Consider the following 26,167-nt stretch of genomic DNA (forward strand, 5'->3'; position numbering starts at 1 on the left):
GTGGAGAGAAAGAGAGTGAGAAAGAATTGTAATTAGATAGAGTAATTGACAGTGAGAATATTCATTAGTTTTTATTCATAATACCTCCAAAATATATATATAAATACAAGTGGATTGTGACGCAAATTACAATATTAAAAATAATATAAAATTGAAAATCTCGTACATGTAATCAGTCACACAAAATCTATAACTAATTACAACTGAAATAAATTCTAAAAATACAATTACTACTGCGAATGTGTATTGATTACCCCAATACAATTTTTTCTTTTTTTTAGTTTTTTAATTATTTTTTCACACAATTGTAATCAATTACGCTCCATTGTAATTGATACACCACTTAAAATTTCTAGAAACAACCACCAAGTTATATAATCCCTTGTTTCATGCTTACAATTCATATGCCTTATTAAAGAAATACAAACTTTCAAATAATATTTTAAAAAGCCTTTACAATTATTAATAATACTGACTTTGACCAAATTGTACATTAATTCATTTTAAATATTACTTTTTATTATAGTTTTTTTACATAATTAGTATTGATTTAAATTGATTAAAAAACAAAAAGAAAATAGAAAAATACTTTTAACAAAAATAAAGAGAGAAAAATGCTAACGAGTGTGCTTTAAGGGTACACTTTAAATTATTAAAAAAATAAATTTTTCTAAAAAATAATATTTAATATATTGAAAATTAAAATGATTAAATATTTTATAAAATATTTTTTTTATTTAAAAAGTGCTTATGAAATATTCGTTAACGAAAAACCCATAAAAATATAATATTTAATACTAAAAAATAAATAAATAATTTGACTCCACCCCCACTTTGACTAAAATAGGATAACAAAAACCATAAATACTAATAAATGAAAGCAATTCAATCTTTTGTATTCATTATCTCCATATATTGAATTGAACTAAACTTACGCGTCATTGTTTCACATAAGGTTTCATTTACTTCTTTCTCACACTATCACTCTTCACCATCTTCATCACATACACTTATTTAACTCCATTGTTGCTTATTCATTTTCTTCTATATAGTAACATTTTAAGATTGTTTCAGGTTTCAAAATGAAGAACGATGTCATAGCACTTGAAACTGGTGTTACAAATGATCCAAATTCTCTTCTTGATGATGATGGAAGACCCAAAAGAACGGGTATCATTTCTCTTTCTTGTTTTCTCCATGCATATGTATTAATCTCTGTATCTAAATCTTGCACACATCTCTCTATGCATTATTGTAGTGAAAGTGTGATATAATTCTTTTATCAAATAGTTTAATAATTAAAATTTACATATCATTTTAAAAAATTAAATAAGTGAGATGCAGCGAATTCAAATTTATAAATTTTTTTAATTTATTTTAAGCTAATAATAAAGTTTTCTGAAGAGTTTTAATGTTTGTTTTTTGATATACGAAATGGAGTTTAAATATGACTTATTTTTGTATGTATAATTATATGTAAATACATTAGTTTTTTTAAAGTTTGATTTTATTTTATTTTAAATTCGATTCATTTGAATTTTTATTTTGAAAAACTAAAGTAAAAAGTATTAAAAATGAAAGAAAAAAATGTTAAAAATTCTGCATTCATGAATTTGCCTTTTTTTTGTATGCGATGAATTTGCACTTTTTTGATTCATCGAACATTTGTTTGGTTGTGGCGTTATCTTTAATCTTTGATATATTTGGGAAAAGGACAACCACTAAGTTAAGTATTCAAAGAACAAATAAAAGGGTAATCACTAAACCAATTTCTTATTTGTTTTTTTTAACATACAGTCAACTACTTTTCACAGTTTTAGTGGTCTAAACTTTTTGTTCTTATTCATGAAAATGTTGTTTATAGTTTTGACTCACAAATAGAGGTGTAAAAAAATTCTATATGATAATGCCCCAATAATTAAACCTTTAACTTGACTCTTTGTTTTAGGCCTCTACCTCATAACAAAACAATTGCCCTTTATTTTTAAGTTTTCTTATATTTTTGTTTTTTATTGGTTCCAAATAAAGGGCTCAAAGTGTAATTTATTTGAAATAAAATATTTTAGTTTTTTTTAATTATGCATTTTTAGAAAAATAAATATTTCTGAAAATTAAGTTTAAAAATATTTTTTCTAAAACAAAATATGTAAAAATTTATTAAATAATAAAGTTGATTTTTTTATTTTTTTCTAAACTAATAAAAAATTATATTTTTAAAAAAATAAAAAAGTCGATTTTGTTCAAAAGTTTAAAATTAAAATCTATTTTTTTGAAAATTTATTTATTTTAAATATAAAAAGTCGATTTTCTTTAAAAAATCAACTTTTTTCGAAAATGAAAAAAAGTCGATTTTTTTCAAAAATAAAAAAATCAATTTTTTCTACAAATAAAAAAGTCGATTTTTAAAAAAAAAACAATTTTTTAAAAGTGTTGAAGCCTCGAAGATTTAATCAAGTTTTAGGAATGGGATCTACTTTTTTTGAGTTCATTTATTTTTATAATTTTGAATCCTTATATTTTTTTGGACATTAAGAAATAGATCGGTCCTTAAATTTTGCCAATTCAATTATATTTATAAGTGAATAAATTTTTTAATAGAGAGAGCAGTTTATAATTATAATAAGTATTTTATATAGGTAAAAAGTTAGATTATTATTAGATATATTTATTTTATAAATAATTTTGGTGTGTTAACAGCTGTATTTTTTACATTAGTGAAAAAAAATTAAATGATTTATCTCTCTCTATTTTATAAATTAAATTTTTTATCTAAATAATTCAATTTAAAAAAAAAAAAATCTCAAATTTTCTCGACGCATCGTTCAAATCAATATCTCCCTCAATTGTCCCAGAATAATTTGGGAAATAATTTGGGAAATTTTTTTAAAACTGAATTATTTTTTGAAAAAGTGGGACATTTGAGTAAAAATTTCTTATAAATTTCTTTTGTAACTTTTTATAAATTAATATTTAATTTTTCATTATATATATATATATATATATATATATATATATATATATATATATATGATTATTTTATATAAATCTTCCGGATTCTATTTCCTTATCTTTTTTTAGAACAAATTATTAAAATTAGTATTAGTAAGAATTATTTTGAAATAAAAATTATAAATATGTTTTTGACTCAACAGGTATAATTAATAATTTAAATATAATTAATAGAGATATACTATTTTTATTTTATTTTTATAATTGAGATATATCAATAGTGATATCTAGTATTTTAACTATTAAGAGAGACAATTAATTAATCTTTAATACTCTCTATTTAATTATAAATAAATATTTTAAAATAAAAATAATAACTTTAATGTAGCTTTGACATCTTTACTTACGCAAAAAAAATTATTTTATAAAAATTACTTTTTGCATCTTTAATTTTTTATATTCCTATTTAGTCTTATTTTGAGGTGATACGGCTTATTTGTTAATGATAAAAATAAATATATTAACATTTTATACAAAATTAACCTTTCAAATATTAAGATAGAATAATACATTGATCGATTGATTGTCATATTGTACATCACTATTCAAATTTAAATATGAGATCTCATAGTTGTTGGTTGGAAATTATTAAGTTATGAAATCGATATCCATAATAATTTTAAAAAATAAATAAATTAAATATAATTATAAGTATCCATACATATATAAGACACAAACATGTCCTTGGTTTTTAAGGTGTTAGAGTTGCATAGTTCAATTACATATTTGAATGAAATGAGTATGATTTGCAGGAACGATGTGGACTGCAAGCGCGCATATCATAAACGCAGTTATTGGAACGGGAGTCCTCTCCTTACCATGGGCTATGTCCCAAATGGGATGGGTCCTTGGAGTTACCTGCATTTTTGTCTTTTCTGGTGTTACACTCTACGCATCAAATCTTCTTGCTGATTGTTATAGATCACCAGATCCTGTTACTGGCAAAAGAAACACCACTTACATGGAAGCTGTCAAAGTTCACTTGGGTGGAAAACAACATGTGTTTTGTGGTTTGGTTCAGTACATTAACCTTGCTGGTTTCACTATTGGTTTCATCATCACTACATCTACAAGTATAGTGTAAGTTCTTTAACTATTTTCTATGTTAACTCTTCATTGTTAACTTGTTAATGTTAATTGCATGTAAATGTATTTTCAGGACGATATTGAAAAACAATTGCTACCGCAAGAATGGGTTTGAAGCTTCGTGCCGTTTTTCTAATAATCCATACATGATTACTATTGGAGTAATTGAAATAATATTATCTCAAATTCCAAATTTTCACAAGCTATCTATTCTCTCAGTCTTGGCAGCTACCATGGCTTTTGGCTACGCTTCCATTGGAGTTGTACTTTCTCTTTCCACCGTTATTCAAGGTTCTTTTGCTTCATTACTTTCATTCATTCCACTAGTTTGCATGTTGTTACAGTTAGTTGTTATATTTGTTATAGGTAGTTATCATTTGAATCAATACTACAATTCATTCATATCTTAGTTTACTTTTGTTAGAGTGAAATCTCTTTGAGATTCATCTCTGTAAAAGATTGATGCAGAACCAGAAAAATGCAGAAGTGAATAATATTCATGTGTATTCATATAATGGGTGACTGAGAGTATATATACATAGTTGGACAACACTCATATTGTCACATAACAGGGTTGGTGTATGAAATGTTACTCCAATTTCAGTCAATAGCGATTCAATCCATAATAACTCAGAGGTGGTGTGGGCTAAGGCGCGGTACTCAGCTTCAGCACTCAATCGTGCAACAAATGACTGCTTTTTGGAACTCTAAGATATGAGATTCGAGCCAAAGAAAATGCACGTACCAGAGGTTGACATTCGATCATCGGGGTCACTAGCCCAGTCAAAGTCACTATAGGCGCAAAGAGAGAACTTCTGGTCTGAAAGAGAAGGAGATAACAAAAGGCCGTCTGAAATAGTACCACTTAGATACCTCAAAATCCGCCTAACAACTGACCAATGTGCCTCAAGAGGAGATGCCATAAACTGACAGTCCTTGTTCACACTAAAGGCTATGTCAAGCCCAGTCAAGGACACATACTACAGCTCTTGATGGTAACCCTTAGCAACAAGTGTTGCTTTGTATTTTTGTATGCTCCCATCTGATTTTTCTTTCACTTTAAACACCCATCTATATCCAAATAGTTTTCTATGAGAAGGTAGAGTAGTAAGGGTCCATGTGCCATTAGTAATCAAATCATCATACTCACTTTGCATAGCTTTTTCCCATTCTGGAATAGAAAGAGACTGTTTAGCACTAGTAGGTTCAGCATGAGTTTGAGCTACAAATACCTTGGCTTTGGACTTTCGGGTTTTGGCTCTAGTGAGCATGGGATGGTCATCGTGAAGAAGAGGAGCAGAGGGTTGAAAACTGTGAAAAAGGTTGATAAAGACCCACCAGAAAAGGATAAAGGCAGGGTCCAGCTAGAGTTGTCAGATGTTGAGCCAGAACTTTGCTCTACATTGTGGTTTAGAGACACTTTTGACTGAGAAACTGCATTATCCTCTGGATAATGAAAGCTTGTTATATCCTCTGGACTGTCATGTGTAGCACATGTGAGATCATGATATTTGGCTTTGTTACTTGACTGGACAACCTGTTGTTTTTCATGGGAATTGACAGCCTGATGATTTGTATCAGTGTTATCCTTATTAAAGGACCCATTTACAAGCTAGTTAGTAGGAGGTACAAATGGGGGCAAGGACATAGTCTGCACTAAGTGAGACACTGACAGTTTGGTTATGACTAGACATGTCCTTATCATTTGGAGAGTTATGTGGAGAAATGAGTACATTTACTTACTGAGATCTTTCAATAGGGTTAGGTACATAGATTTTGCCTTCTTTACTTAGACACTTAAACCCCTTGTGTTGAGGTGACACACCCAAGTAAACACACTATAAGCTTCTCAATTGAAGTTTGTTTTTGTTGTAAGGTCTCAACAATGGGAAACATGATCATCCAAACACTTTCAAGGTTTGATAGCTAGGATGTTTGCTATAAAGAGCATGGTAGGGTGAATTAAACTTAGTGAGTATGGATGATGGTAACCTATTGATCAAATAAACTGCAGTGGAAAAACTATGATCCCAATAGGTTACAGGAATGGATGAATGAGCAAGTAGGGTGAGGCTCATTTCAACTATGTGAATGTGTTTTCTTTCTACATATCCACTTTGGTGAGATGTATGTGAGCAGGTAAGCCTGTGACTTATGCTTAGGTCTACTAAGAACTTGGAGAAAGATCTAAGTTTACCTCCATAGTCAGATTGGACTGACTTGATAGTTGTCTTAAATTGAGTTTGAATAAACACATGAAATAGCTTAAAGGATTGTAGAGCTTCTGACTTTTGTTTCAGAAAATATAACCAAGTATACCTAGTATGGCCATCTACAAAGGCAATGTAATATCTATAGCCAGGACTAGATGGATTAGGAGAGGGACCCCACAAGTCAGAATAAATAATATCAAATGCGTTATCATAGACAGTAGTTGAAGTAGGGTCATGTAATCTATGAGCTTTGCCTAGATTGCAAGATTTACACAACAAAGAATCATGTTTATTAGGTAGAGAAACATTACACTTTCTGAGAATTTGTTTGACAGAATTGAAATTGGCATGACCTAATCTATGATGCCATACGGCCAAAGAATTACAAGAGGAAACCTCATCTAAACTAGGTTTGACAACAGTGTAGCCTTGAGCATCAAGCTGTGTAGGCAAGGATTTATTTAAGCAAATGAACCCTGAGAGCTTCAATGAGAGCTTGGGAAGGCAGTGCAAGCCATTATTATCAAGGAATCCCTCAATAAGAACTTGTTTAGAAACCTGACATTTCACACAATTTGTCAACCATAAACTCAAAAACAACATTGTTATCAGCAGAAAATTTGGAGACAGATAGCAGGTTCCTAGTGATAGAGGGCACATGAAGAACATTGTCAAGCACTAACTTATGGTGAGAGTTAAACTTAGAGTAAAAGGTAAGTGATCCAGTGGACTTGATAGCAAGAAATTGACCATTACCAACACATACCTTACTAGAACCTAGATAGGGCTTAAGATTTTGTAAGTGAGTATCAAAGGGAGTAAGATGGCGAAAAGCACCTGAATCGGCAAACCATGCTTGAGACTCCAGCTGTGAAGGAAGGAAATACTCCTAAGTGAAGGCATAAGGCTGACTTGTAGTAGCTACCATTGCCATAACTTGAGAATTTTGAGAGGCATCTTATGCTTGTTCTTGTGTAGCGCCAGAGCTGTCTGTATATTGAACCGAGAATTTATTGTGCTATGAGGTATGAATGATTCATCATACCTGTGACAACCATCAACCACAGAATGTCTATACTTCCCACACAACTGACAGGTAGGGCGATATTCAGTCGTACCAGTAGTAGCACGACTTCTGCCACGACCTCTACCCCGAGTGAAGCGATTTCCTCAGCCACGATTGTTAGGAAATGTTCCTCTCGAGTTATTTGTTGCTTGACTTGAATGAGCTACATTAGCAGCAACCGTGGACACAACTAACTCTTGGCGAAATTTGTCCAATTGAGCTTCTTGCACGTACAACAATGCTACTACATCACATAGTAAAGGTGATTCAGTGCTCCCATACATCTGCATGACAAATGGATTGTATTCTTCCGGGAGTCCATCGAGAATAGAATCGATTTGATCTTGTTCATAAATCGAATCACCAACAGCTAGAAGAGAATTAGCAATAGCTTTGATGCGCAACACAAATTTAGTAATCAATTTGTTCCCTAGCTTTCATTTGAGCATTGAAATACTGATGAATTTTGTCCCAAACCTCATAAGCATGTTTACACGAAAGTACTCTAAAAGCATGTTATAAATCTGACTCAAAACTTAAGGCTTTTTTTTCTATTTGATTAGGAAATGGGAACGTAAAGAGCACGATGGCATTTGCAGGAAGCGACAAGACTCGTAGTACATCAGACATAGCATGGAATATGTTGGTTGCAATTGGAGACATTGCACTTGCAGGTGCTTACGCTCAAATTGCAGTAGATATACAAGACAGTCTTAAATCATCACCTCCAGAAAACAAAGCAATGAAAAGAGCAAACACGCTTGCCATATTCACCATGACAATTTTCTTTATCTTGAATGCATGTGCTGGATATGCTGCATTTGGTTCAAACACTCCCGGTAACATACTCATGAGTTCCGGCTTTCGGAAACCTTTCTGGTTATTACAATTGGCCAATGCCTTCATAGTTGTCCACCTTATAGGAGCATTTCAGGTTATACATTTACTTCTTCAACTATATTTTGTACGTTTTTTTCATCTTAATGGTTACTGATTCTGAAATGATGGTAATTGACAGGTACTAGTCCAACCAGTGTTTCGTATAGTTGAAATGATGGCGGCGGAAAAATGGCCAAACTCAAGTTTTGTAACAAGGGAAATTCCTATGAATTTTGGAAAAATAAAGTACACTATGAATTATTTTAGGTTACTTTGGAGGACAATATTTATAATACTGGTAACTGTTTTAGCCATGGCAATGCCATTTTTCAATGCCATGATTGCTCTTCTTGGCGCTGTTGGATTTTGGCCTTCAGTTGTGTATTTTCCTGTGGAAATGTATATTGTCAAACAGAACATCAAAAAAGGAACAATTCGTTGGATTGGGCTTCAAACATTGAGCTTTTTCTGTTTGATTGTGTCATTGGCTGCAGCAATTGGAGCTATTCATGGATTGGGTGAAGCTGTTGGAAAATACAAACCTTTTATGTATAAGGCCTAGTGGGTTTTATTGGGTTAAAACCTTGTAAACAATAATATGGTTATTGTCTCTGTCAGAGTTTGATGACATAGATTTTAGACTATGCTTAGGAACTAAATAAGTAAATGTGGAAGAAAAACTAATTATAATTAAGCTAAAGGTTATGAAATGAAATTTTACTTAGTTTTGTTTTTGTTCTTTTAGTCACAATTAAAAAACTTGTGACTTCTGTTATTTTTGTCGTATAGTTTTTAATCATTATTGTCTGATTTTAAAACAACAGAAAAATACTTAAACTTTATCTTATTTTTATTTTTGTGTAATTTAAATTGTTTGATCTTAAATTAACGGTGTAAATTATTCACAAGTTTATAACGGTATATTTTCCTTAAAATATTAAGTGGAAAACAGACATAATTATTGAATAGTTTAAAATTGTAAGGATTTGCTTTAGAAATAAAAGATTTTTAAAAATTTATCATATGTCACAAACAATTGATCAAAGTTGCATGAATTAGGACGCCATATGAATATTATGAAGAGGGTTTATATATCTTTTGGAGTAATTAATTATTAGTGTGTGTTCTCAAATGAATAAGTATGCAATTATGTTATGATTTTTTTTTCATATGTCCAAAATATATTTATAGAGAAATTGCGAGGGAACCTTCGCTTTCAATAAAGAGTTAGAATGATTCACCATATTAATTCAAATACGATAATAATTTAGACCACGCACTTTCATTAAAGAGTTACAATGGTTTGACATATTAAATAAAATTTAAATAATAATTTAAACCATGCTCTTTCATGAAAAGTTTCAATAGTTACACCCATAGTAAATTTATTCAACTATATGTTACATTACTCAAATAGGGTAGTGTGATGTCTAATATCTGTCGATCACTATCACGTTATAGATATTCTAATAGCCGTAAAAGATACTCTCTCCGTTTTTTATTATAAGTCGTTTTTAACTTTTCACACGTATTAAGAAATGTAATAATTATGGTTAAAAAAAGATAAATTATGAAGGATTTTACAAAATTATTCTTCATTAATGACATTGGAAAGACAAATTGACATAATTGAAAAGAGAAAGAATAATAAATATTTAAGGGTATAATAGAAATAATAACATTAATGATTCATTGATATTATAAAACGACTTATATTGTGGTTTACAAAATATTTTTCCAAAGTGACATATAATAAAAAACGGAGGTAGTATTATTTAACCAATATTTTAATTTTATAAATCAATGAAAGACCAACTAGAGGTATAAGTGGACAATAAACTATTAAGAGTTTATTTCATCCATAACCACATAACTTAACAATTCTCATTACTACGGAAAATACATATAATAACGTTTGTGAAACACATATAATGACGGTTTTCGCGTCCATTGTTAGATAACGTGTGATTATATGTATGTTGGTTTCTATAACGGACGAGTGATCGTAATTAAAAGTTAGATAGCGTGCTACTTATAACAACAATTACAGAAAACACTTGTTGCAAAATAGTTTATAGGTCTTGGGTTTGAATTCCAACATCGGCATTCTTGCCTTTATTATTCTGATAACGCGCTTTACAATATTCCCATATTTTTAACCAAGATATTAGACGAGAAACGACAGATGCACCTATTTGTGAATTGAATTAGACAAAAAATTGCATTACATCAATGACACAATTCCATTAGGAACCAAAAATTTTATATTATATAAAAATCAAAATGGCACAAAACAACCTACAATGTACACATCATTACATCAAATAATATTATCTTGTTAACTTTTTGTCTTGTCTCTTGGTGTTCTGACTTTAATTAAACACCTATAATTTCAAATAATAATAGTTGTAAGAAAATAACATCATTAGAAATTATAACATACAATAAATTATGAATGAATAATATAAAGTACTTGTTAATTTTCATATATGATTCTTGATGATTGTTATGAATAACATGTACATCATCTCTATCAACTTCTTCATATGAAGTAGGCACTTGTGTTGTATAAGAAAGAGGGAAAGAAATATAAAAACTTTCATCATCACTATGAGGAATGCGTTTTCCTTTGTGAACAATTGATCTTCTCTTCAATAAGTCCGCATGGTCTGTCACATAAAAAATTATTTTGCTTGAGTAGCCATGATGAATTGTTCGGTCATATAAGTTGTCTTGTCAAGGTCACCCTGTGTGAATCCTAATTCATCAGTTTGTACATCATTGTTATTGTGAACCCACTTGCATTTAATTAAAGGCACTTTGAAAATTAGGGGTGTTCAAAACCAAACCAACCCAATAGAAAACCGCAAACCAAACCAAACCAAACCGAAACCGCAAAAAACCGCATTTGGTTCGGATTCGTTTGGGTCATTTTTTAATAAAACCGCACGGTTTGATTTGGTTTGCGGTTTGTATTTTGCAAACCGAACTAAACCAACCCAAACCGCATTATGTTACAACCCAAATTTTACTTATCCCACATCAAACCTAGTATGCCTTAACCTTACAATTACAAATGATTTTCTCTTACTCACGCTTAGGATTTCAATTTCAACCTTCTTAAATCTCTCATAGTAGTATCACACATTCTTCTCGTCTTCTTTTCCATGTAGGTTTCTCCTATTCTACTCTAATAAGTCATCTCTTATGTTCTTTCTCTTTCATCTTTTATGTTACTAATTTCTCTTTTAATTATATTTTTATCGCACATTTCTTCTCAATCTCGCATCTCTTATGTTCTTTTTTTCATCTTCTCTAATCTCTCATCTCATATGTTTTTTATGTTTTATTATAATGTCTTCGATATTATTTTATGCTACTATTTATATATGTTTTTTATTCCACTTTTGTCTAATCTAATTTTTTGTATATTGAATAAAACATTTTTGTCTAAATATGATGAGTTTTGATGTTATTTAGTCATGTATGAATGACTAAATACAAAGTTATGTTGTTCTCTATAGGTGTATGTATGGCACAATAAAAATATTATAAAAAACCGAACCAACCCAAACCGCATTGGTTTGGTTTGGTTTTATTTCTAAAAGCTAACCGAACCAAACCAAACCGCATGCTTTTTTCTCTTGCGGTTCGAATGATTTTTATCGCCAAAACCGCCCAAACCGCACCGCGAACACCCCTATTGAAAATAACATAACCAATCTCCAAAATCTCCTCAATGACACCATAGAACGTGATGGTTGCCAAAATATGATTCTTATCTTTTGACTAGAGAAATACATGAATTCAGCCTCAATCATAACCCCACTATTTTGCATTGTACTTTGATCATCTTTTTCTTTTGTATAAAAGGAATACTTAGAAATGTTGTTGTCGTCTAAGTTATCACAGTGAAATTTGGCATGTACGACAACCATTTAATTGTCTCGGATGCACCATCATCATTAGAAATCCTCTTATTAAACCAACTTATGAAATCCTTGTTATCTCGTGTCAACAACCACTTGTCATTCATTCGGGGATATTTTTTCTTTATAACTTTTTTGTGAGTAACTATGTAAGGTTTAACTGCAATAAGATTGCTCAATATATAGAAATGTGCTTCAAGTACTACATCCAGATTCATTGACTTAACATTTAAACCTTGAGGACATCTACCTTCAAATATGTTAGTATTATGAAACTTTGGAATTTCGATAGACTCTATTTTCGATAAATAGTTTGAACAAAATTCAAGAGTTTCTTTTGTGATGTACCTTTCAACGATCGAAGCTTCTGGTCGGTGATTATTCTTTTTATATCCTTTAAATATCTTCATGTATTTATATACATGATACATCCACCTTAAATAAACTGGACCATAAAATCTGGTTTCTCTGACTAGATGAACAAGTAAATGAACCATAATGTCAAAAAACGATGGAGAAAAATACATCTCCAATTGACACAATATTATTGCAGCCTCTTCTTCTAATTCATATAATTTTTTGAATTCAATAACTTTATTACATATAGAATTGAAGAATAAGCATAATCTGGTTATAGTTACTCTTACGTTTTTTGGAAGGATGCCACGGATAGCCACTGGTAGAATTTATTGCATCAAGACATGACAATCATGAGATTTTATGCCAATTAACTTGAGATCTTTCATTGATACAAGTTTCTTGATGTTTGAAGAGTAATCTTAGGGAGCTTTGATACCATGCAAACACTCGCAAAACTTTTCTTTTCCTTTTTAGATAGAGTGTGACATTCCAAAGACAAATAAGATCTTTTTACTCTATCTTATGGAGCCAACTGTTATCGTACACCCATCTTCACCATATTTAAATGGGAATTCTTATTATCTTTAGTCTTCTTTCCTTTAATGTTTAGAAGTATTCCTATCAAACTATCACACATTTTTCTCCACATGCATCACATCAGGACAATGTCTTGTTAGAACAAGATTTGGTTCTACATCTATACTTTGAATTTTGATGATAACAATGTTGTATTTCTGTGAGAATAATTTTGGTACCCTAATGGTTTGTTATTGTGTAGCTTTAATAACCAGTTCTAATTCTGAATTTATGATGTGCAACGTCACCACTTTCTGAACAATGTGTTCCAAATTCGCTTATGCGCCAGCTACTAGAAGTTCTGAAAGATGTTCAATGTTGCTAATGCAATGGTCTTTCTTCTTCTGTGGTGATTCACTCATGAGAAGCTTATAAGGAGACACTATGTTGTTGTTGCAATGTTCTCTCAGTTCATGCTTATGGACGTGACTCTGATCACCAAACTTCTGAAGAATGGCAAGCATCTGAAGTTCTGTTATGTAGTTGAAGATTCTGGAGATCTCAAGCCAGACGATTGAAGTTATCAAGGTTCTGACTGAAGATTCTGAAGACTCAGAAGATTATGAAGATACTGAAGATCTCAAGTCAGACTATTGACGTTGTCAAGGTTCTGACCAAAGATTCTGAAGTTTCTGAATCCAGCTTTATGTTTCTTCATTTCATGTTTCATCAACTTTCATCAGAAGTTAATGAACTTATAGTAAGATCAAATGGAAACCTGATTAAATAGTACATAGTACAAATCGAACATCCTTTCCACTACCTGATTTCGTGGACAAGGACAATACTATACATCACACATGTCACTGATTATATGGGCGAAGGACATTGCGCAGTATTCACTTATATATTTTCTAATAGTTATGACTTTATTTTGTCCTAAATAAAATGTATAAGGAGATAACTAATGTCAATATTAGACTAATAAAATATATATTTAGAACTAATATGAAAAAAAAATGAGAATGAAAAACATATTCAAAAAATTTCTCATATACTTTTCATACATATGCATATAATTATATACTAATAAAATAAAGTTACATTTGTAACTAAAACCAAATTAAAGGTATATTACAATGATTTTAATTTCTCCTAAAAACATTGTTGGAACAAGAATGGTTAATACCATATTTCTTAAGTTTTGATGATAACAAAGTATTTAAAGAATAATGTGGTATTCTAACATTTGTTCAAGTATGCGGGATTATATCATTAAGAACATATGAAGAAATGCTTGAGCAATATGAATTAGAAGATCCGACTATGGCTCTAAAGATCACTTATATGAAGACTCTTCCTCTGATGAAAATCCAAATTCTAAAGAAGTCAACTCTGAAGAAAGTCAGCCTTTGGTGACCCAAACTCTAATGCTTCAGAAGGAAAAAAGAGAACTCCGATGTGATCAGCCTCTGAAGAGTGATGTTTGAAGGAAAGTCAGCCTCTAAAGAAAAAGCTTTTCTACCAAGGCATCTCTAACAGACTCATAACTTTTTTGATCACGTGAAGACTTAAGGAAATATCTCTCTCTTGGTTGTCTGAGCTTTAATAGATCATTCCTCTTGAAAAAAAAGTGTTTGTAAGATGTTTTTAATCAAGTACAAAGGTTAATCAACCTTTTAGTGAAAGTCTTCAACGTCTTTTTTCTCTCTTCTCTATATAAGGAGCTGCAGACTTGAAGAAGAAAACTAACACACTGCAATACACCATATCACAAGACTCTGAACATTGACATTCAAAGAGAAATTACTCTGTCAAATTTATTAGAATTAGAACATCTTAAAATTGTGTATATATTAAAAGTTATTAAGTCTTAGAGTCTTTTTAAATTATATTCTGTCTACACCTCTGATTGTATATAAAGTGTAATTGTTACCAAATCTCTTAACATTTTCTTATAGAGTCAGAAGTCTCTTACTTGTGTGCTTGAGCATTTGAAGTCTTGAGCTTGTGGACTTGAGCAAACGAAGTCTTTAGCTTGTGTGCTAAAGCAAGGAAGTCTTTAGCTTGTGGGCTTAAGCAAGGAAGTCTCAGACTTGTGTGATAAAGCAATGAAGTCTTGAGCTTGTGGGTTTGAGCAAGAAACTCTCAAACTTGTGTGTATGAGCAAAGAAGTCTTATACTTGTGTGTATAAGCCAATGAAGTCTCTTTCTTGTGTGCTTGAGCATTTGTAATCAAATTTGATTATAGTGGAAATCCCTTGAAAGTGCAAGAGAACTGGACTACTCTCAGATTGTGAGAAGAATCAGGATAACTGCTTCTGTCTCTTATGTTTTTACTTTACCTGCCTCTGAACTATATTTCACTGCTATCATTTGCTTACTTACATCTTAGTCATATTTTGTTTCAGAATCTGATAAAGATATACAAGAGTTCAGACTCTAAATTGAAAGTTCGGACTCTGATTAAGATAAATCAGAAGAAGTAAAAGCTTAAAAAATTAAAAAAAAATTAACACAATTTAGACCCCCTTCTTATATTTTTCTCACTTTCAAACATACTTTTCATACACATTTTAAAGATATATTATAATAACTTTAATTTCTCTAAAAAAATCATACACAAATTAATTGTACATTAGCAATTAAAAACAAATTAAAGATATATTATAATAACTTTAATTTCTCCTAAAAACACATTTTATTTTCTAAGAAGCTGTGCCTTTTGAAAATATCCATGTAGAATTACAATTTCTTGTAGTAGATTTTCTTTTTATCTATTACAATAACTTGGTGGACAAAATAAGATAATGTGTTTTGCTAGTTTTTCTTATTATATCTAAGAATAACATTACTACATTTTATTTGTGTGCAAACTTTTAAATATATCACTGTTTATACCTGAAGAGTTTGTATTTTTTGATATTCTTACTAATTCCATGAATGGCACCAATTCCAGCACTTGCTGAAATCATAAAACACACAAAACTCAAAAATTGGAGCACACACCACTTCAATGAAAATTTGTTAATCTGTTTCTGAGAAATGTGCATTTGTATTGGAAAGAAGATGACGAGTGGCCAAAATCCAAATGCTCCAAGCAAAGAAAGAAACTCATTGAAAAATGGCATTGCCATGGCCATTACTGTGATCATTACCACATATATTGTCCTCCAAGTTAACCTAAACAAGTTGATGTTGAAAGTTAAGGAACCAATTCTATTAGGGTACTCCTTAGTTATAAAAGTTGAGCGTGACCACTTCATATTAACACCCATTTCAATTATACGAAATAATGGTTGAGCTAACACCTGCATCATAATATAAATATCTCTTGTTACACCATTATCAAATCATATATCTAATATATCAATAATTTTAACTTATATTTTTCTTGTAAGTTGATACAATAAGAGGGAATCATTTACCTGAAATGCTCCCACCATGTGAATTATAATGCAAACATTCCCTAACGCAACCAACCAGAAGGGCTCGTAAAATCCGAAGCCGGTGAGGATGTTCCCTGGGGTGTGATCACCAAATGCAGCATATCCAAGTGAAGCACATGAGAGGAAAAGTACTGTCATTGTTATGATCCCAATCACATTTGCCTTTTTCATTTGCTTGCTTTCGGATGGATATGACTTTAACGTGTCCTAAATAAAACATATATAGAGATAGAAAAATGTCTTAAAATGTGCGATAGAGAATAACTTCTTAGCATTATTCAATAATAGTAATTTATTGTACCATTATATCATAAACAACGGTAGAATAAGTGCATGCAAGTGCAATGTTTCCCAAAGCAGTTAAAATCTTCCAAACTTTGTCTTCTCTTGATAATTCTGATCCTACTTTCACACCAAACCAGCTTGTTGGTTCTCCGTTCCCTATTTACCACCGAGTATAGTTTTTGTAATCACTAACAAACTTTTGCTGGAAATGATGTTGGAAATATTTAGGTAAAAGAAAATTATACCTGAGATCACAACGGCCAGAGAGAGTCCGCTTCCGATGAATGCATAGCCAAAAGAGGTAATAGCAGCAACCGTTGATAACAATGTTAACTTATGAAAGTTTGGGATTTGAGACAGTAAAATCTGAACGATCCCAAAACCAATTATATAAGGATTATTCGAAAACTTGCAATAAGCTCCATGTCCATTTTTGTGGAAGCAAATTAATTTCTTTATAGCACTGTCACATAAATACACTACCGTAAATTAGAAGAAAAAAAAGTAAAAGAAATAGAGTAAAAGTAAGATTGTGATGGTGTTGTAACGTACACCATGCTTATAGAGGAAGTTATAGTATATCCCACTGTAAGACCAGCAAGTTTCCCATACTGGATGAATCCACAAAGCAGGTACATTTTTCCACCTAGGTATGCATGCACAGCTTGCATGTAAGTGTAGTTTCTTTTGCCGTTAACTGGATCGGGATATCGATAACAATCGGCTATAAGATTGTAAGTGTAAATGGAAATAGATGAAAACATGATCATAACGGCAATGCCGGCTATCCATCCAAGTTGAGCAATTGCCCATGCTAGAGCCAACACTCCTGCACCCACTACCACTGTTATAACGTGTGTTGTTGCGGTCAACACATTCCCTACAACAAGAGTCAAAAAATTCAGAATATCAATAAGAAAATAAAAGATATTAATTTTTATTAAAATATTTTTAACTTTTTAGAATAAATAATAGACAAGTATTTGGATAAGAGTCAGTTTTTTAAGTTGGTGGATTGTTTAAGACAATATATAGCTTTATGAAGCTTATGGACCATATATTAATTGGAGTTTTCAAAGAAAAGTGGATGTTCATGGACACAATTTCATCAAGGTCCCCCATTTAGTTGTTGGAGGGACCTAACTCTAGATAGAGTCAAGGTCATAATTGTTTTCACATTGACAAGTTTGATGAATTGGCAAAATGTCTTAGTGTACTCGGTTCTAAACATCATTTAAACCTTAATATATTATAAAAGTTGCAATAAAGAAACCAATAAACTTTATCGCCATGATAGAAAATAAGAGGACTATTTTAAAGCTTCAACCTCTATTATTTTGTTTTGACATGATTTTTAACTTCTAATTAATATAATAGTTGTTACATTATTTTTCTTTGAATAATAGACAATAATTTTGTTGCATCTTCCAAAGTTGTTACATTATTTTAGAAGAAAGCATATTTATAAGGAATGTTTTTGTTTTGTTTTTTCCTTACAGTTGAGTTCAACTAAATAAAAATATAAAATATGTGAATTTATAGGAATAGAAAAAGAGAGATACTGAATCAGATAGAGTTCAAAACTGGACAGATATAGACAGCATATAATACCAGTTCTCTTTATTCTTCCATCATCATCTACTTCCTCATTTGAGTACTGTTTCATTGTCACAACTTTTTCACCCTCCATTTTCACAAGATTAATTAATTAATGTTCCAACCCTGTCGAGCATCAAATTAATATCTTTCCATTTACATTTATAATAATAGAAGTGAGAAGACAAATATATGACTAAATAATTTAACAAAAATACAATTATATATTTTGTTAGTTTGTGTGAATTTGTTAAAAAAAAATACAAATTACCTGTTTTCCAGTGAATTTAGCAATGAGTAACCTTTCTCTTGGTTTTGTTTTTTATTCTATTTCTCTTCCTCTTCCTTTCAATCTCTTCTATATTGCTCTCAAATGAAATTTGACTTCTACTACTTCATTGCTCTAATTCAGATAATGGCATGATGATATCTATATAAGAAAGAAGAATGTAGTTGAAAATCCTAAATTGCCCTTCCATTACTTGACACAAGTTTAAAATAAGGTTAAATAACTATATATATTCACATGTGTGTAATTTTTCAACCATTCATTAAATGAGTGTTGGAAAATAATATTGACATTATAATTATTTGCCAAATAATTGGACTAGTAATTTTTGATCAACTAGTGACTCCAAAAAAAAAATGAGAAGAAGACATATCTTTGATATCTGACACTCATTTATATATATCTAATACTCTTGTTAATAGCATTTTTATCATATAATCATCGCACAACTTTCACCATTCAAACCATTTTTTTTATATTTAAAAAATTTGAATTTTTAAATATTTTTTAATTAAATTTATATAGGAGATTTTGAATTTATGTTAGATCTTTTAAATAAAAAATGAGAGAAAAAATTTTAATATTACAAAAATTTGAAGGTGCTCTGTATATCTTTATGAGTGCTGGGAAATATCCCCCACTATTAAAAATTACAAAAACTTATCATAATGATCATTGTGTGTGCTGTTGCAGTGAATACACAACCACAACCATCCATTAAGAAAAATGAAATGAAATATTAATAACTAATTTAGTGGTATCTAATTGGCTATTTTATTTACTTAATAAGTTTGTGTACTTTGTTTTTGCAACCTCGATTAAAATTATAAGAATGAAATGTGAGAATATAATTCTTATAAATCAAATATTGAACTAATTTATCAATATTTAATATGTTATTTTCAACTTGGAACCATTACATATAAAGTATATCTTACTATAGAGTGTAACTTTAATCTAATCATTTAAAAAAAATGTCTTCATTTAATATCTCAATATATTTAATATTTATATTCATTAATTTTAAAATATATTTAAACTTCAAATTAGTTGTATCTTGAAAATATTGATACTCAACCAAACTTCAATTACCAAAAGATTTTTCTTAAATATAATTAATAGACTCATAGATTGTAGGGAGATTTAGAATTAGGAAAATGTCTCAATCAGATGATCATGGTTGCCTGCCTTCAAGAAACATCGCATTTGCGCATTTGACGCAATCTTGGTCATTGAATCAACATCAATTGATTTAAATTTTAATATCGATATTTTTTATTTTAAAATAATTATCAAATATATTAAATATTGTATTATACTATTTGATCATGATCTAACGATTTTGAAGATGCCAAATACATGAATATTTTTGAATATATGGGATTTAATTTCCAATCGGATATAGGTACGCACACGGGCGGATACAAGTTTAGGTACTAGTTTTTTTTTAATTTTTTTTATATTATATTTACTAAATATTATTATTATAATATTTAATTTTTTATATTATATATTAACACAGATTAAATAATAAAAAAAAACAAATATTATTAACTCACTTTTTCTCTTTTATAGTAACTATTTCTCTCACTTTTCTTTCTCACAGTTATTTATCTTTTTCTCAAATTTCATCATCTTTCGTGTTTGTTTTTTCTCTCATATTTGTTAATCTTTTATTTTATTTTCTGATTTTTTTATTTGACTTGGTTTCATTTATTCACGAGTGATTGAAAATCAAAGATAAAATGAGTATTTCAACTTTACCTTATTCTTTTCTCCTTTTATAGATGAGCCCTAAAACCCTAATTTGTAAAAAAAAAACAATTTTCTCAATTTCTCATAAATGATTTTATTTATAATCAATTGATCTTACTATTCTCTTTATAGTTTGAATAAATATTTTAAATGATTTCATTGTTCTTTTTATAGGATGAAGAAATTGTTTCTTATGCTTTCTAGAGACAAAGTTATTTCTTCAGCAAATCTAGAAGCATCGGAAATTTCACATCCAAGTGAGAGTATTAAAATTGTTGATTTTGAATGGTTGGAAATGGATCCAGGAATTAGGCCTCCAATTTCAAACTATCATCCTGACATCCAAAATGAGGTAAGGAAAGCTTATTTAAAAATAGGTCGTCATCAACCTCCTCACAATTTTGTTTACCCTTTGTCTATTCAAGGTAAACAAAGACGTCGATTTTGCGAAAATTGGTTTGATTTGTATGACTGAATTGATTATAGTGAATTTAAGGACCTAACATTTTGTTTGCCATGTTTTTTGTTTAAAAATGTCTCTAAACTGGGGGAGATCACTTTGTGGGAGAGGTTTTTGGTGATTGAAAGAATGTTCAAAAGTTCGTTAATCATTATACTTCTTCCAATAGTCATGTTAATTGTGTGCATATGAGTTACACTCTCATGAACCAAAACCAAAGTATTAAGGTTGCATTTGTCAATCAAACTAAGCAAATGAATGTCGAATATCGTGTTCGGGTAAACACATCTCTTATAGCTACTAAGTTTCTTTTGAGGTGTGGTATGCCATTTAGAGGAAGTGACGAGTCCATTAACTCTTTATTTAAGGGGTCATTTATTGAGTTGGTGGACACTCTAAAGGAAATTCACCCAGAGATCACTAGTGTAATAGATTATGCTCCAGGAAATAACCATATGAATGCTCCTAAGATTCAAAAGGATCTTGTTGCTGCTTGTGCATGTGAAATAACTCAACGAATTGTATGTGATATTGAGGATGATGTGTTTTGTGTTTTGATTTATCAATATGGTGATGTTGCTGGTAAAGAACAAATGGATGTTGTTGTTTGCTATGTTAATAGTAAAGGTTTGGTAAAAAGAAAGGTTTCTTGGCACTGTAAGTGTTGAAGAAACAAGTGATAAGTCACTTAAGAAGGCACTTGAAAAGTTGTTGTCTATTAATGGCTTGAGTTTATCTAGCATTAGGGGACAAGGATATGATGGAGCCAACAACATGCGAGGTAAGTGTGGTGGTTTGAGAACTTTAATCCAAAATGAGAATCCATTTTCTTATTATGTGTATTGTTTCGCCCATCAACTTTAATTAGCACTTGTTGCATGTGCTAAGACTCACAAAGATGTTAGTGGTTTTTTCAATAAGATCAATATTCTTGTTAATTTCATACGATCTTCTAACAAGAGACAAGAATTGCTTTGGGACAAACAAGTAACTCAATTTGCTAAATTGATTGAAGATGGTCAATTAAAGACTGGAGTGGATTAAATCGAGAATTATATATTGCTAGAGCATGTGAGACTCGTTGAGGTTCCCACTTTAGGACTCTCACTAGTTTAATGACTTTGTACAGTGTCATTATTGGGGTACTTGAAGAAGTCATGAAGCCTATGTCATTTGAAAAATATGGTGAAACTATACTTTTGCTAGATGTGCTCCAGTCTTTTGATTTTATCTTCATGTTATATATGATGGTTGAGATTTTAGGATTTACAAATGATTTGAGAGTAGCGCTACAAAATCGTGATCAATATCTTTTGAATGCTCTGTCACTTATCAATGCTACCAAACAAGAATTACAAGAAATGAGGAATGGTGGAAGGAAAGAACTTATATCTAAGGTATGGGAATTTGCAATAAGCATGATACTAATGTGCCTAATATGGATGCATTGTATGTGTAAGGGAAGAAACCTAGACGACATGCTACAACTTCTAGCGTTTCTAATTTGCATCATTATAAGCTTGATTGTTTGTTTAGTGTTTTAGATTTGCAATTGCATGAACTCAATACTATGTTTGATGAAGAGAATACTGAACTTTTACAATGTGTTTCATGTTTGAGTCCCTCATCGTCATTTGCAGCTTTTGATGTGAAAAAAATATTGAGGATGATTGAGCTTTATCCAAATGATTTTTTAGATGTGTCAGAAGTGGTGGTGCGGCATCAACTTCAAAATTATGTTAGAAATGTTCGATGTGACTCAAAATTTTCAAATTTAAAAGGAATTTCATATCTTTGTGCAAAACTCGTAGAAACAAATAAGTGCAACGCATTTGATATGGTTTATAAGCTTCTGAAGTTGGCTTTAGTCTTGCCAGTAGCAACTGCAAGCGTGAAATATGTTTTTTTCCCAACTATGAAGTTTGTGAAAAGTCAGTTATGTAACAAAATGATTGATCAATGGTTAAATGACCGTCTTGTAACTTTTATAGAAAGAAATGTTCTTGGAAAAATTAACAATGATGTTATTTTAGCTCATTTTCAAAAAATGGATAATAGACAATTTTCATCGTAAATGTGATTTATTAAACAATATTATTTCTTATTTTAAATTTAATTTAATTTATAATTTCTTTCATGTTTATCCATAATAATATATAATGTCTGGATCCGTCCTGTCTGATATGTAGGACAAAAGTAATTGTTAATGGATTGAAGTTACTGACAAGTTTAATGAAAATGACGAGGATAGGTTCATTTACTTAATGATTATGGTATTGTTTCTTGTGACAATTATCATCCACATAACACAAATCTCATCCACATTTGTTGATTTGGAATTCAATTTTAGGAGTTGACGTTGAAGTTTCTCAAATTAAGGCATTGGGTCTGTTTAAGGCCATATTTTATGAAACTTAGGCCTATTGTCAAGCTTCAACCTCTTTATTATTTTGTTTCGACTTAATTTTTAACTTCTAATTAGTAATAATGCTTTAATTAAAATATAATAATTACTAATAGAATTAAAATACAACAATATAAAAAAATGAACGATTTCAACAAAAATAATAATATTTGGACAATTTGAATTTTTCAACAATTATTCAACTTTTTATTTTAAATGTATTTATATTCTTATTACACCATCAAATTTATGAGGTGTCACCCATCAAATTTATCAAGTGTTATATTATTTTTTTCAAAATATATATACTCATATATGCATTCAATCAATATATATATATATATATATATATATATATATATATATATATATATATATATATATATATATATATATATATATATATATATATATATATATATATATATATATATATATATATATATATTCACACATGCATCCTCCAAAGTTGTTACACTATTTTAGAAGAATACTTCTTATAAAAGACAAAGAGATATTATATTTTTGTTTTGTTTTTTTATCATAGTTGAGTTTTAAAAGACATAAAAATATAAAACATGTGTGCTCACTGGCGAAGTCAGATAAAAAAATTTGGGATGACCGCTAACGTAAAATAAAGATTATAAATAAAATATAAATAGTATTTTAAATAAAATATTAAAGTTAAAATAAATACAAAGTTAATTACTAAAAATTTAAATTACATGACTTAAAACTACCTTAAAGTAATGCTTTACGCGTTCCGAGTGACTTGAAATCGTCAATAATTGACTCCGAACTAATGCTTGCACTAATCTCCCTTTCAATATATACTGTCATGCTATCTCCAAGAAACTCATCATCCATCTTGTTTCTCAACTTAGTCTTAATAATTTTCATTGCTGAAAAAGACCTCTCAGTTGTGGCCGTAGAAACGGAAAGAGTCATGATAAGACGAAGTAGTCTATCAATCAAGAAGTAAGTTTCAGCCTGTCCAGATGCAACCAAACATGAATATAGTTCTTGAATAGTTGATAAATTATTCAAGTTTGATGCTTGACGAGCAACAAATAGAAAATGTTGGAGTTGAAATTGCAAATTATTCTTCTCTTGATCACTAAAATCCATAGGATAATACTTTTCAACTAAAGAACAAATAGTATCAATGCTAAAAGCTTTATATCCATCCTTAGGAGATAAAGAATAAGAAATAGTTAACAAATCCATTGCCTGCTCACTGAATCTGCTATTCAACTCTTGTAATTGTTTGTCAATGGTAGTGAAAAAGATTTCAACTTTAAAGTAATGTTGATTTGTGACTTGATTCTCTTCAAGACGGGAGCGTCCAAATCTTGTTGTTGAATGAACATCATTAAGATCAGGAATCTCAATACCATGTTTTTCACAAAAAGATATCACTTTAGTAAACAATATATCCCAACCATTTTCTCTCAAACCTTGAATAAGATGTTTGGTTGAACGAACCAAGTTCATAGCATTAACTACATCTTGATTTTTTTTGTAAGGCTTGACAAAGCATATCTGTTATTCCCATGATTTCTTTTATCAAGTGCAACGAGTATCTCCAGCTCGTTTCAATGTACCAACTTGATTTGCACCTTTACCAGTTACAATCTCATCAATCTCTAACAAATAAGCAATTTCTTCTAATTGGGCAGCTTGTAACTCATCATGACGCTTTGTAGAAAAACAAACAACATTCACAATAAAGATCAGCTTCTCAAAAAATTTATGAACAGGTTTGACTTCTCTTGATGATGTAACTAATGCAAGTTGCAATCGATAAGCAAAACAATGAACATAGTATGCATAAGGACAATCCTTCATAAAGAGGGCTTGTAAACCATTCCATTCTCCTATCATATTGCTAGCACCATCATACCTTTGACCACGAATGTTAGAAACATCAAGGTTATGTTGAGAAAGTATATCACATATTGCTTCCTTAAGAGTTAAAGATGTGGTGTCTTTAACATGTGCCACATCAAAAAATCTCTCTTGTATTAAACCAACTTTATCAACAAATCTTAATACAAGAGCCATTTGTTCCTTTTTTGACTCATCACGAGCTTCATCAACAACGATACAAAATTTGGAATCACCAATTTCCTCAAAAATACTCTTTTTCACCCTACTAGAAAGAATTTGCAAGAGCTCTTTTTGAATTTGATGTGAAGTATACTTGCAATTTTGTGGAGCATTTTCCAACACAACTTTTGCAACTTCATCATTGTAGGATGCTAAAAGTTTCAATAACTCAATAAAGTTACCTTGATTTCTTGATTTGCTACTTTCATCGTGACCCCTAAAAGCACAAGCTTGTAGTGTTAACCAACGAACAGTGTCAATTGAAGTCTTGAGTCGTAACCGATTATTCATTCTTTGACTTGAACTTTGCACTTGAATAACATTTCTAATATGACCATCTTGATTCAATAAGTCTTAACAAGCTTTCATTGCATTGTTGTGTGGTGAGCAAGGATCCTTCCCTATGTGTTTAAGAAAGGAACAATGTTTTCCATTCCTAACTTTCTTCCAATTTCTAAAATCCATAGAAATAAAGACAAGTGATCCGGGATGTCCACTTAGTTTTTTGCTAAAAAAGGTAACATGGTAAGCAATATGTGGCATCTTCAGATGGTGAATATTCTAACCATGATGGAAATATGATAAACCAAGTATGTTGAAACCTTCTCAGATGATCCTCGTTACAGACAAAGGATAGTTTTCTAAATGAATTTGATATGGACCCCATTTTAGATAAGCTCTTCGTATTGCATCCACTTAATTTGGTGGATATTGCAAAATCGGAGGACGCTTTCCAGGATCGCGTTTCAAAGAATTTTTAAA

The 26,167-nt window shown here is 30.3% G+C and overlaps 2 protein-coding genes and 1 pseudogene across 5 annotated transcripts; 2 read left to right on the forward strand and 1 right to left on the reverse strand.

Annotated features, from left to right (window-relative positions):
* Positions 1-828: 828 nt before the first annotated feature.
* Positions 829-8,977, forward strand: LOC127084108 (amino acid permease 1). Its single transcript, XM_051024497.1, has 6 exons — positions 829-955; positions 1,075-1,170; positions 3,762-4,089; positions 4,169-4,386; positions 7,938-8,308; positions 8,393-8,977. Exons 2-6 carry the CDS (start codon positions 1,083-1,085, stop codon positions 8,813-8,815), a joined length of 1,428 nt encoding a protein of 475 aa, XP_050880454.1. The 5' UTR covers positions 829-955; positions 1,075-1,082; the 3' UTR covers positions 8,816-8,977.
* Positions 8,978-14,078: 5,101 nt separating this feature from the next.
* Positions 14,079-18,832, reverse strand: LOC127084109 (amino acid permease 8). 4 transcript variants are annotated; one of them, XR_007788624.1, is made up of 9 exons: positions 18,660-18,832; positions 18,404-18,514; positions 17,345-17,672; positions 17,038-17,255; positions 16,809-16,948; positions 16,487-16,714; positions 15,960-16,369; positions 15,037-15,472; positions 14,079-14,814 (listed from the first exon to the last, which is right to left on the reverse strand). XR_007788624.1 is itself a non-coding variant. In XM_051024499.1 (8 exons), the coding sequence occupies exons 2-8, from the start codon at positions 18,480-18,482 to the stop codon at positions 15,466-15,468; spliced, it is 1,410 nt and encodes a 469-aa protein (XP_050880456.1). In that variant the 5' UTR covers positions 18,483-18,514; positions 18,660-18,832; the 3' UTR covers positions 14,079-15,465. The 4 variants fall into 4 exon arrangements, 2 of the variants coding, with proteins under 2 accessions (XP_050880456.1, XP_050880455.1); XR_007788625.1 differs by having other exon boundaries at positions 14,079-14,839; XM_051024499.1 differs by having other exon boundaries at positions 14,079-15,472.
* A 1,775-nt stretch (positions 18,833-20,607) lies between these two features.
* Positions 20,608-22,966, forward strand: LOC127078691 (uncharacterized; annotated as a pseudogene).
* Positions 22,967-26,167: the final 3,201 nt, after the last annotated feature.

Source organism: Lathyrus oleraceus, chromosome 5, assembly GCF_024323335.1.
Source record: "Lathyrus oleraceus cultivar Zhongwan6 chromosome 5, CAAS_Psat_ZW6_1.0, whole genome shotgun sequence".
Taxonomy (NCBI): Eukaryota; Viridiplantae; Streptophyta; class Magnoliopsida; order Fabales; family Fabaceae; genus Lathyrus; species Lathyrus oleraceus.

Bases quoted from the DNA above. Each gene is read 5' to 3' on its own strand.
- LOC127084109 (XM_051024498.1), bottom strand. From the start codon at position 18,482: ATGGAGGGTGAAAAAGTTGTGACAATGAAACAGTACTCAAATGAGGAA. The intron at 17,256-17,344 runs GTACGTTACAAC...TTTATGTGACAG, and splicing joins ACTTCCTCTATAAGCATGGT to TGCTATAAAGAAATTAATTT. The intron at 16,949-17,037 runs GTATAATTTTCT...GGTGGTAAATAG, and splicing joins TCTGGCCGTTGTGATCTCAG to GGAACGGAGAACCAACAAGC.
- LOC127084108 (XM_051024497.1), top strand. From the start codon at position 1,083: ATGAAGAACGATGTCATAGCACTTGAAACTGGTGTTACAAATGATCCA. The intron at 1,171-3,761 runs GTATCATTTCTC...TATGATTTGCAG, and splicing joins TGGAAGACCCAAAAGAACGG to GAACGATGTGGACTGCAAGC. The intron at 8,309-8,392 runs GTTATACATTTA...GGTAATTGACAG, and splicing joins ACCTTATAGGAGCATTTCAG to GTACTAGTCCAACCAGTGTT.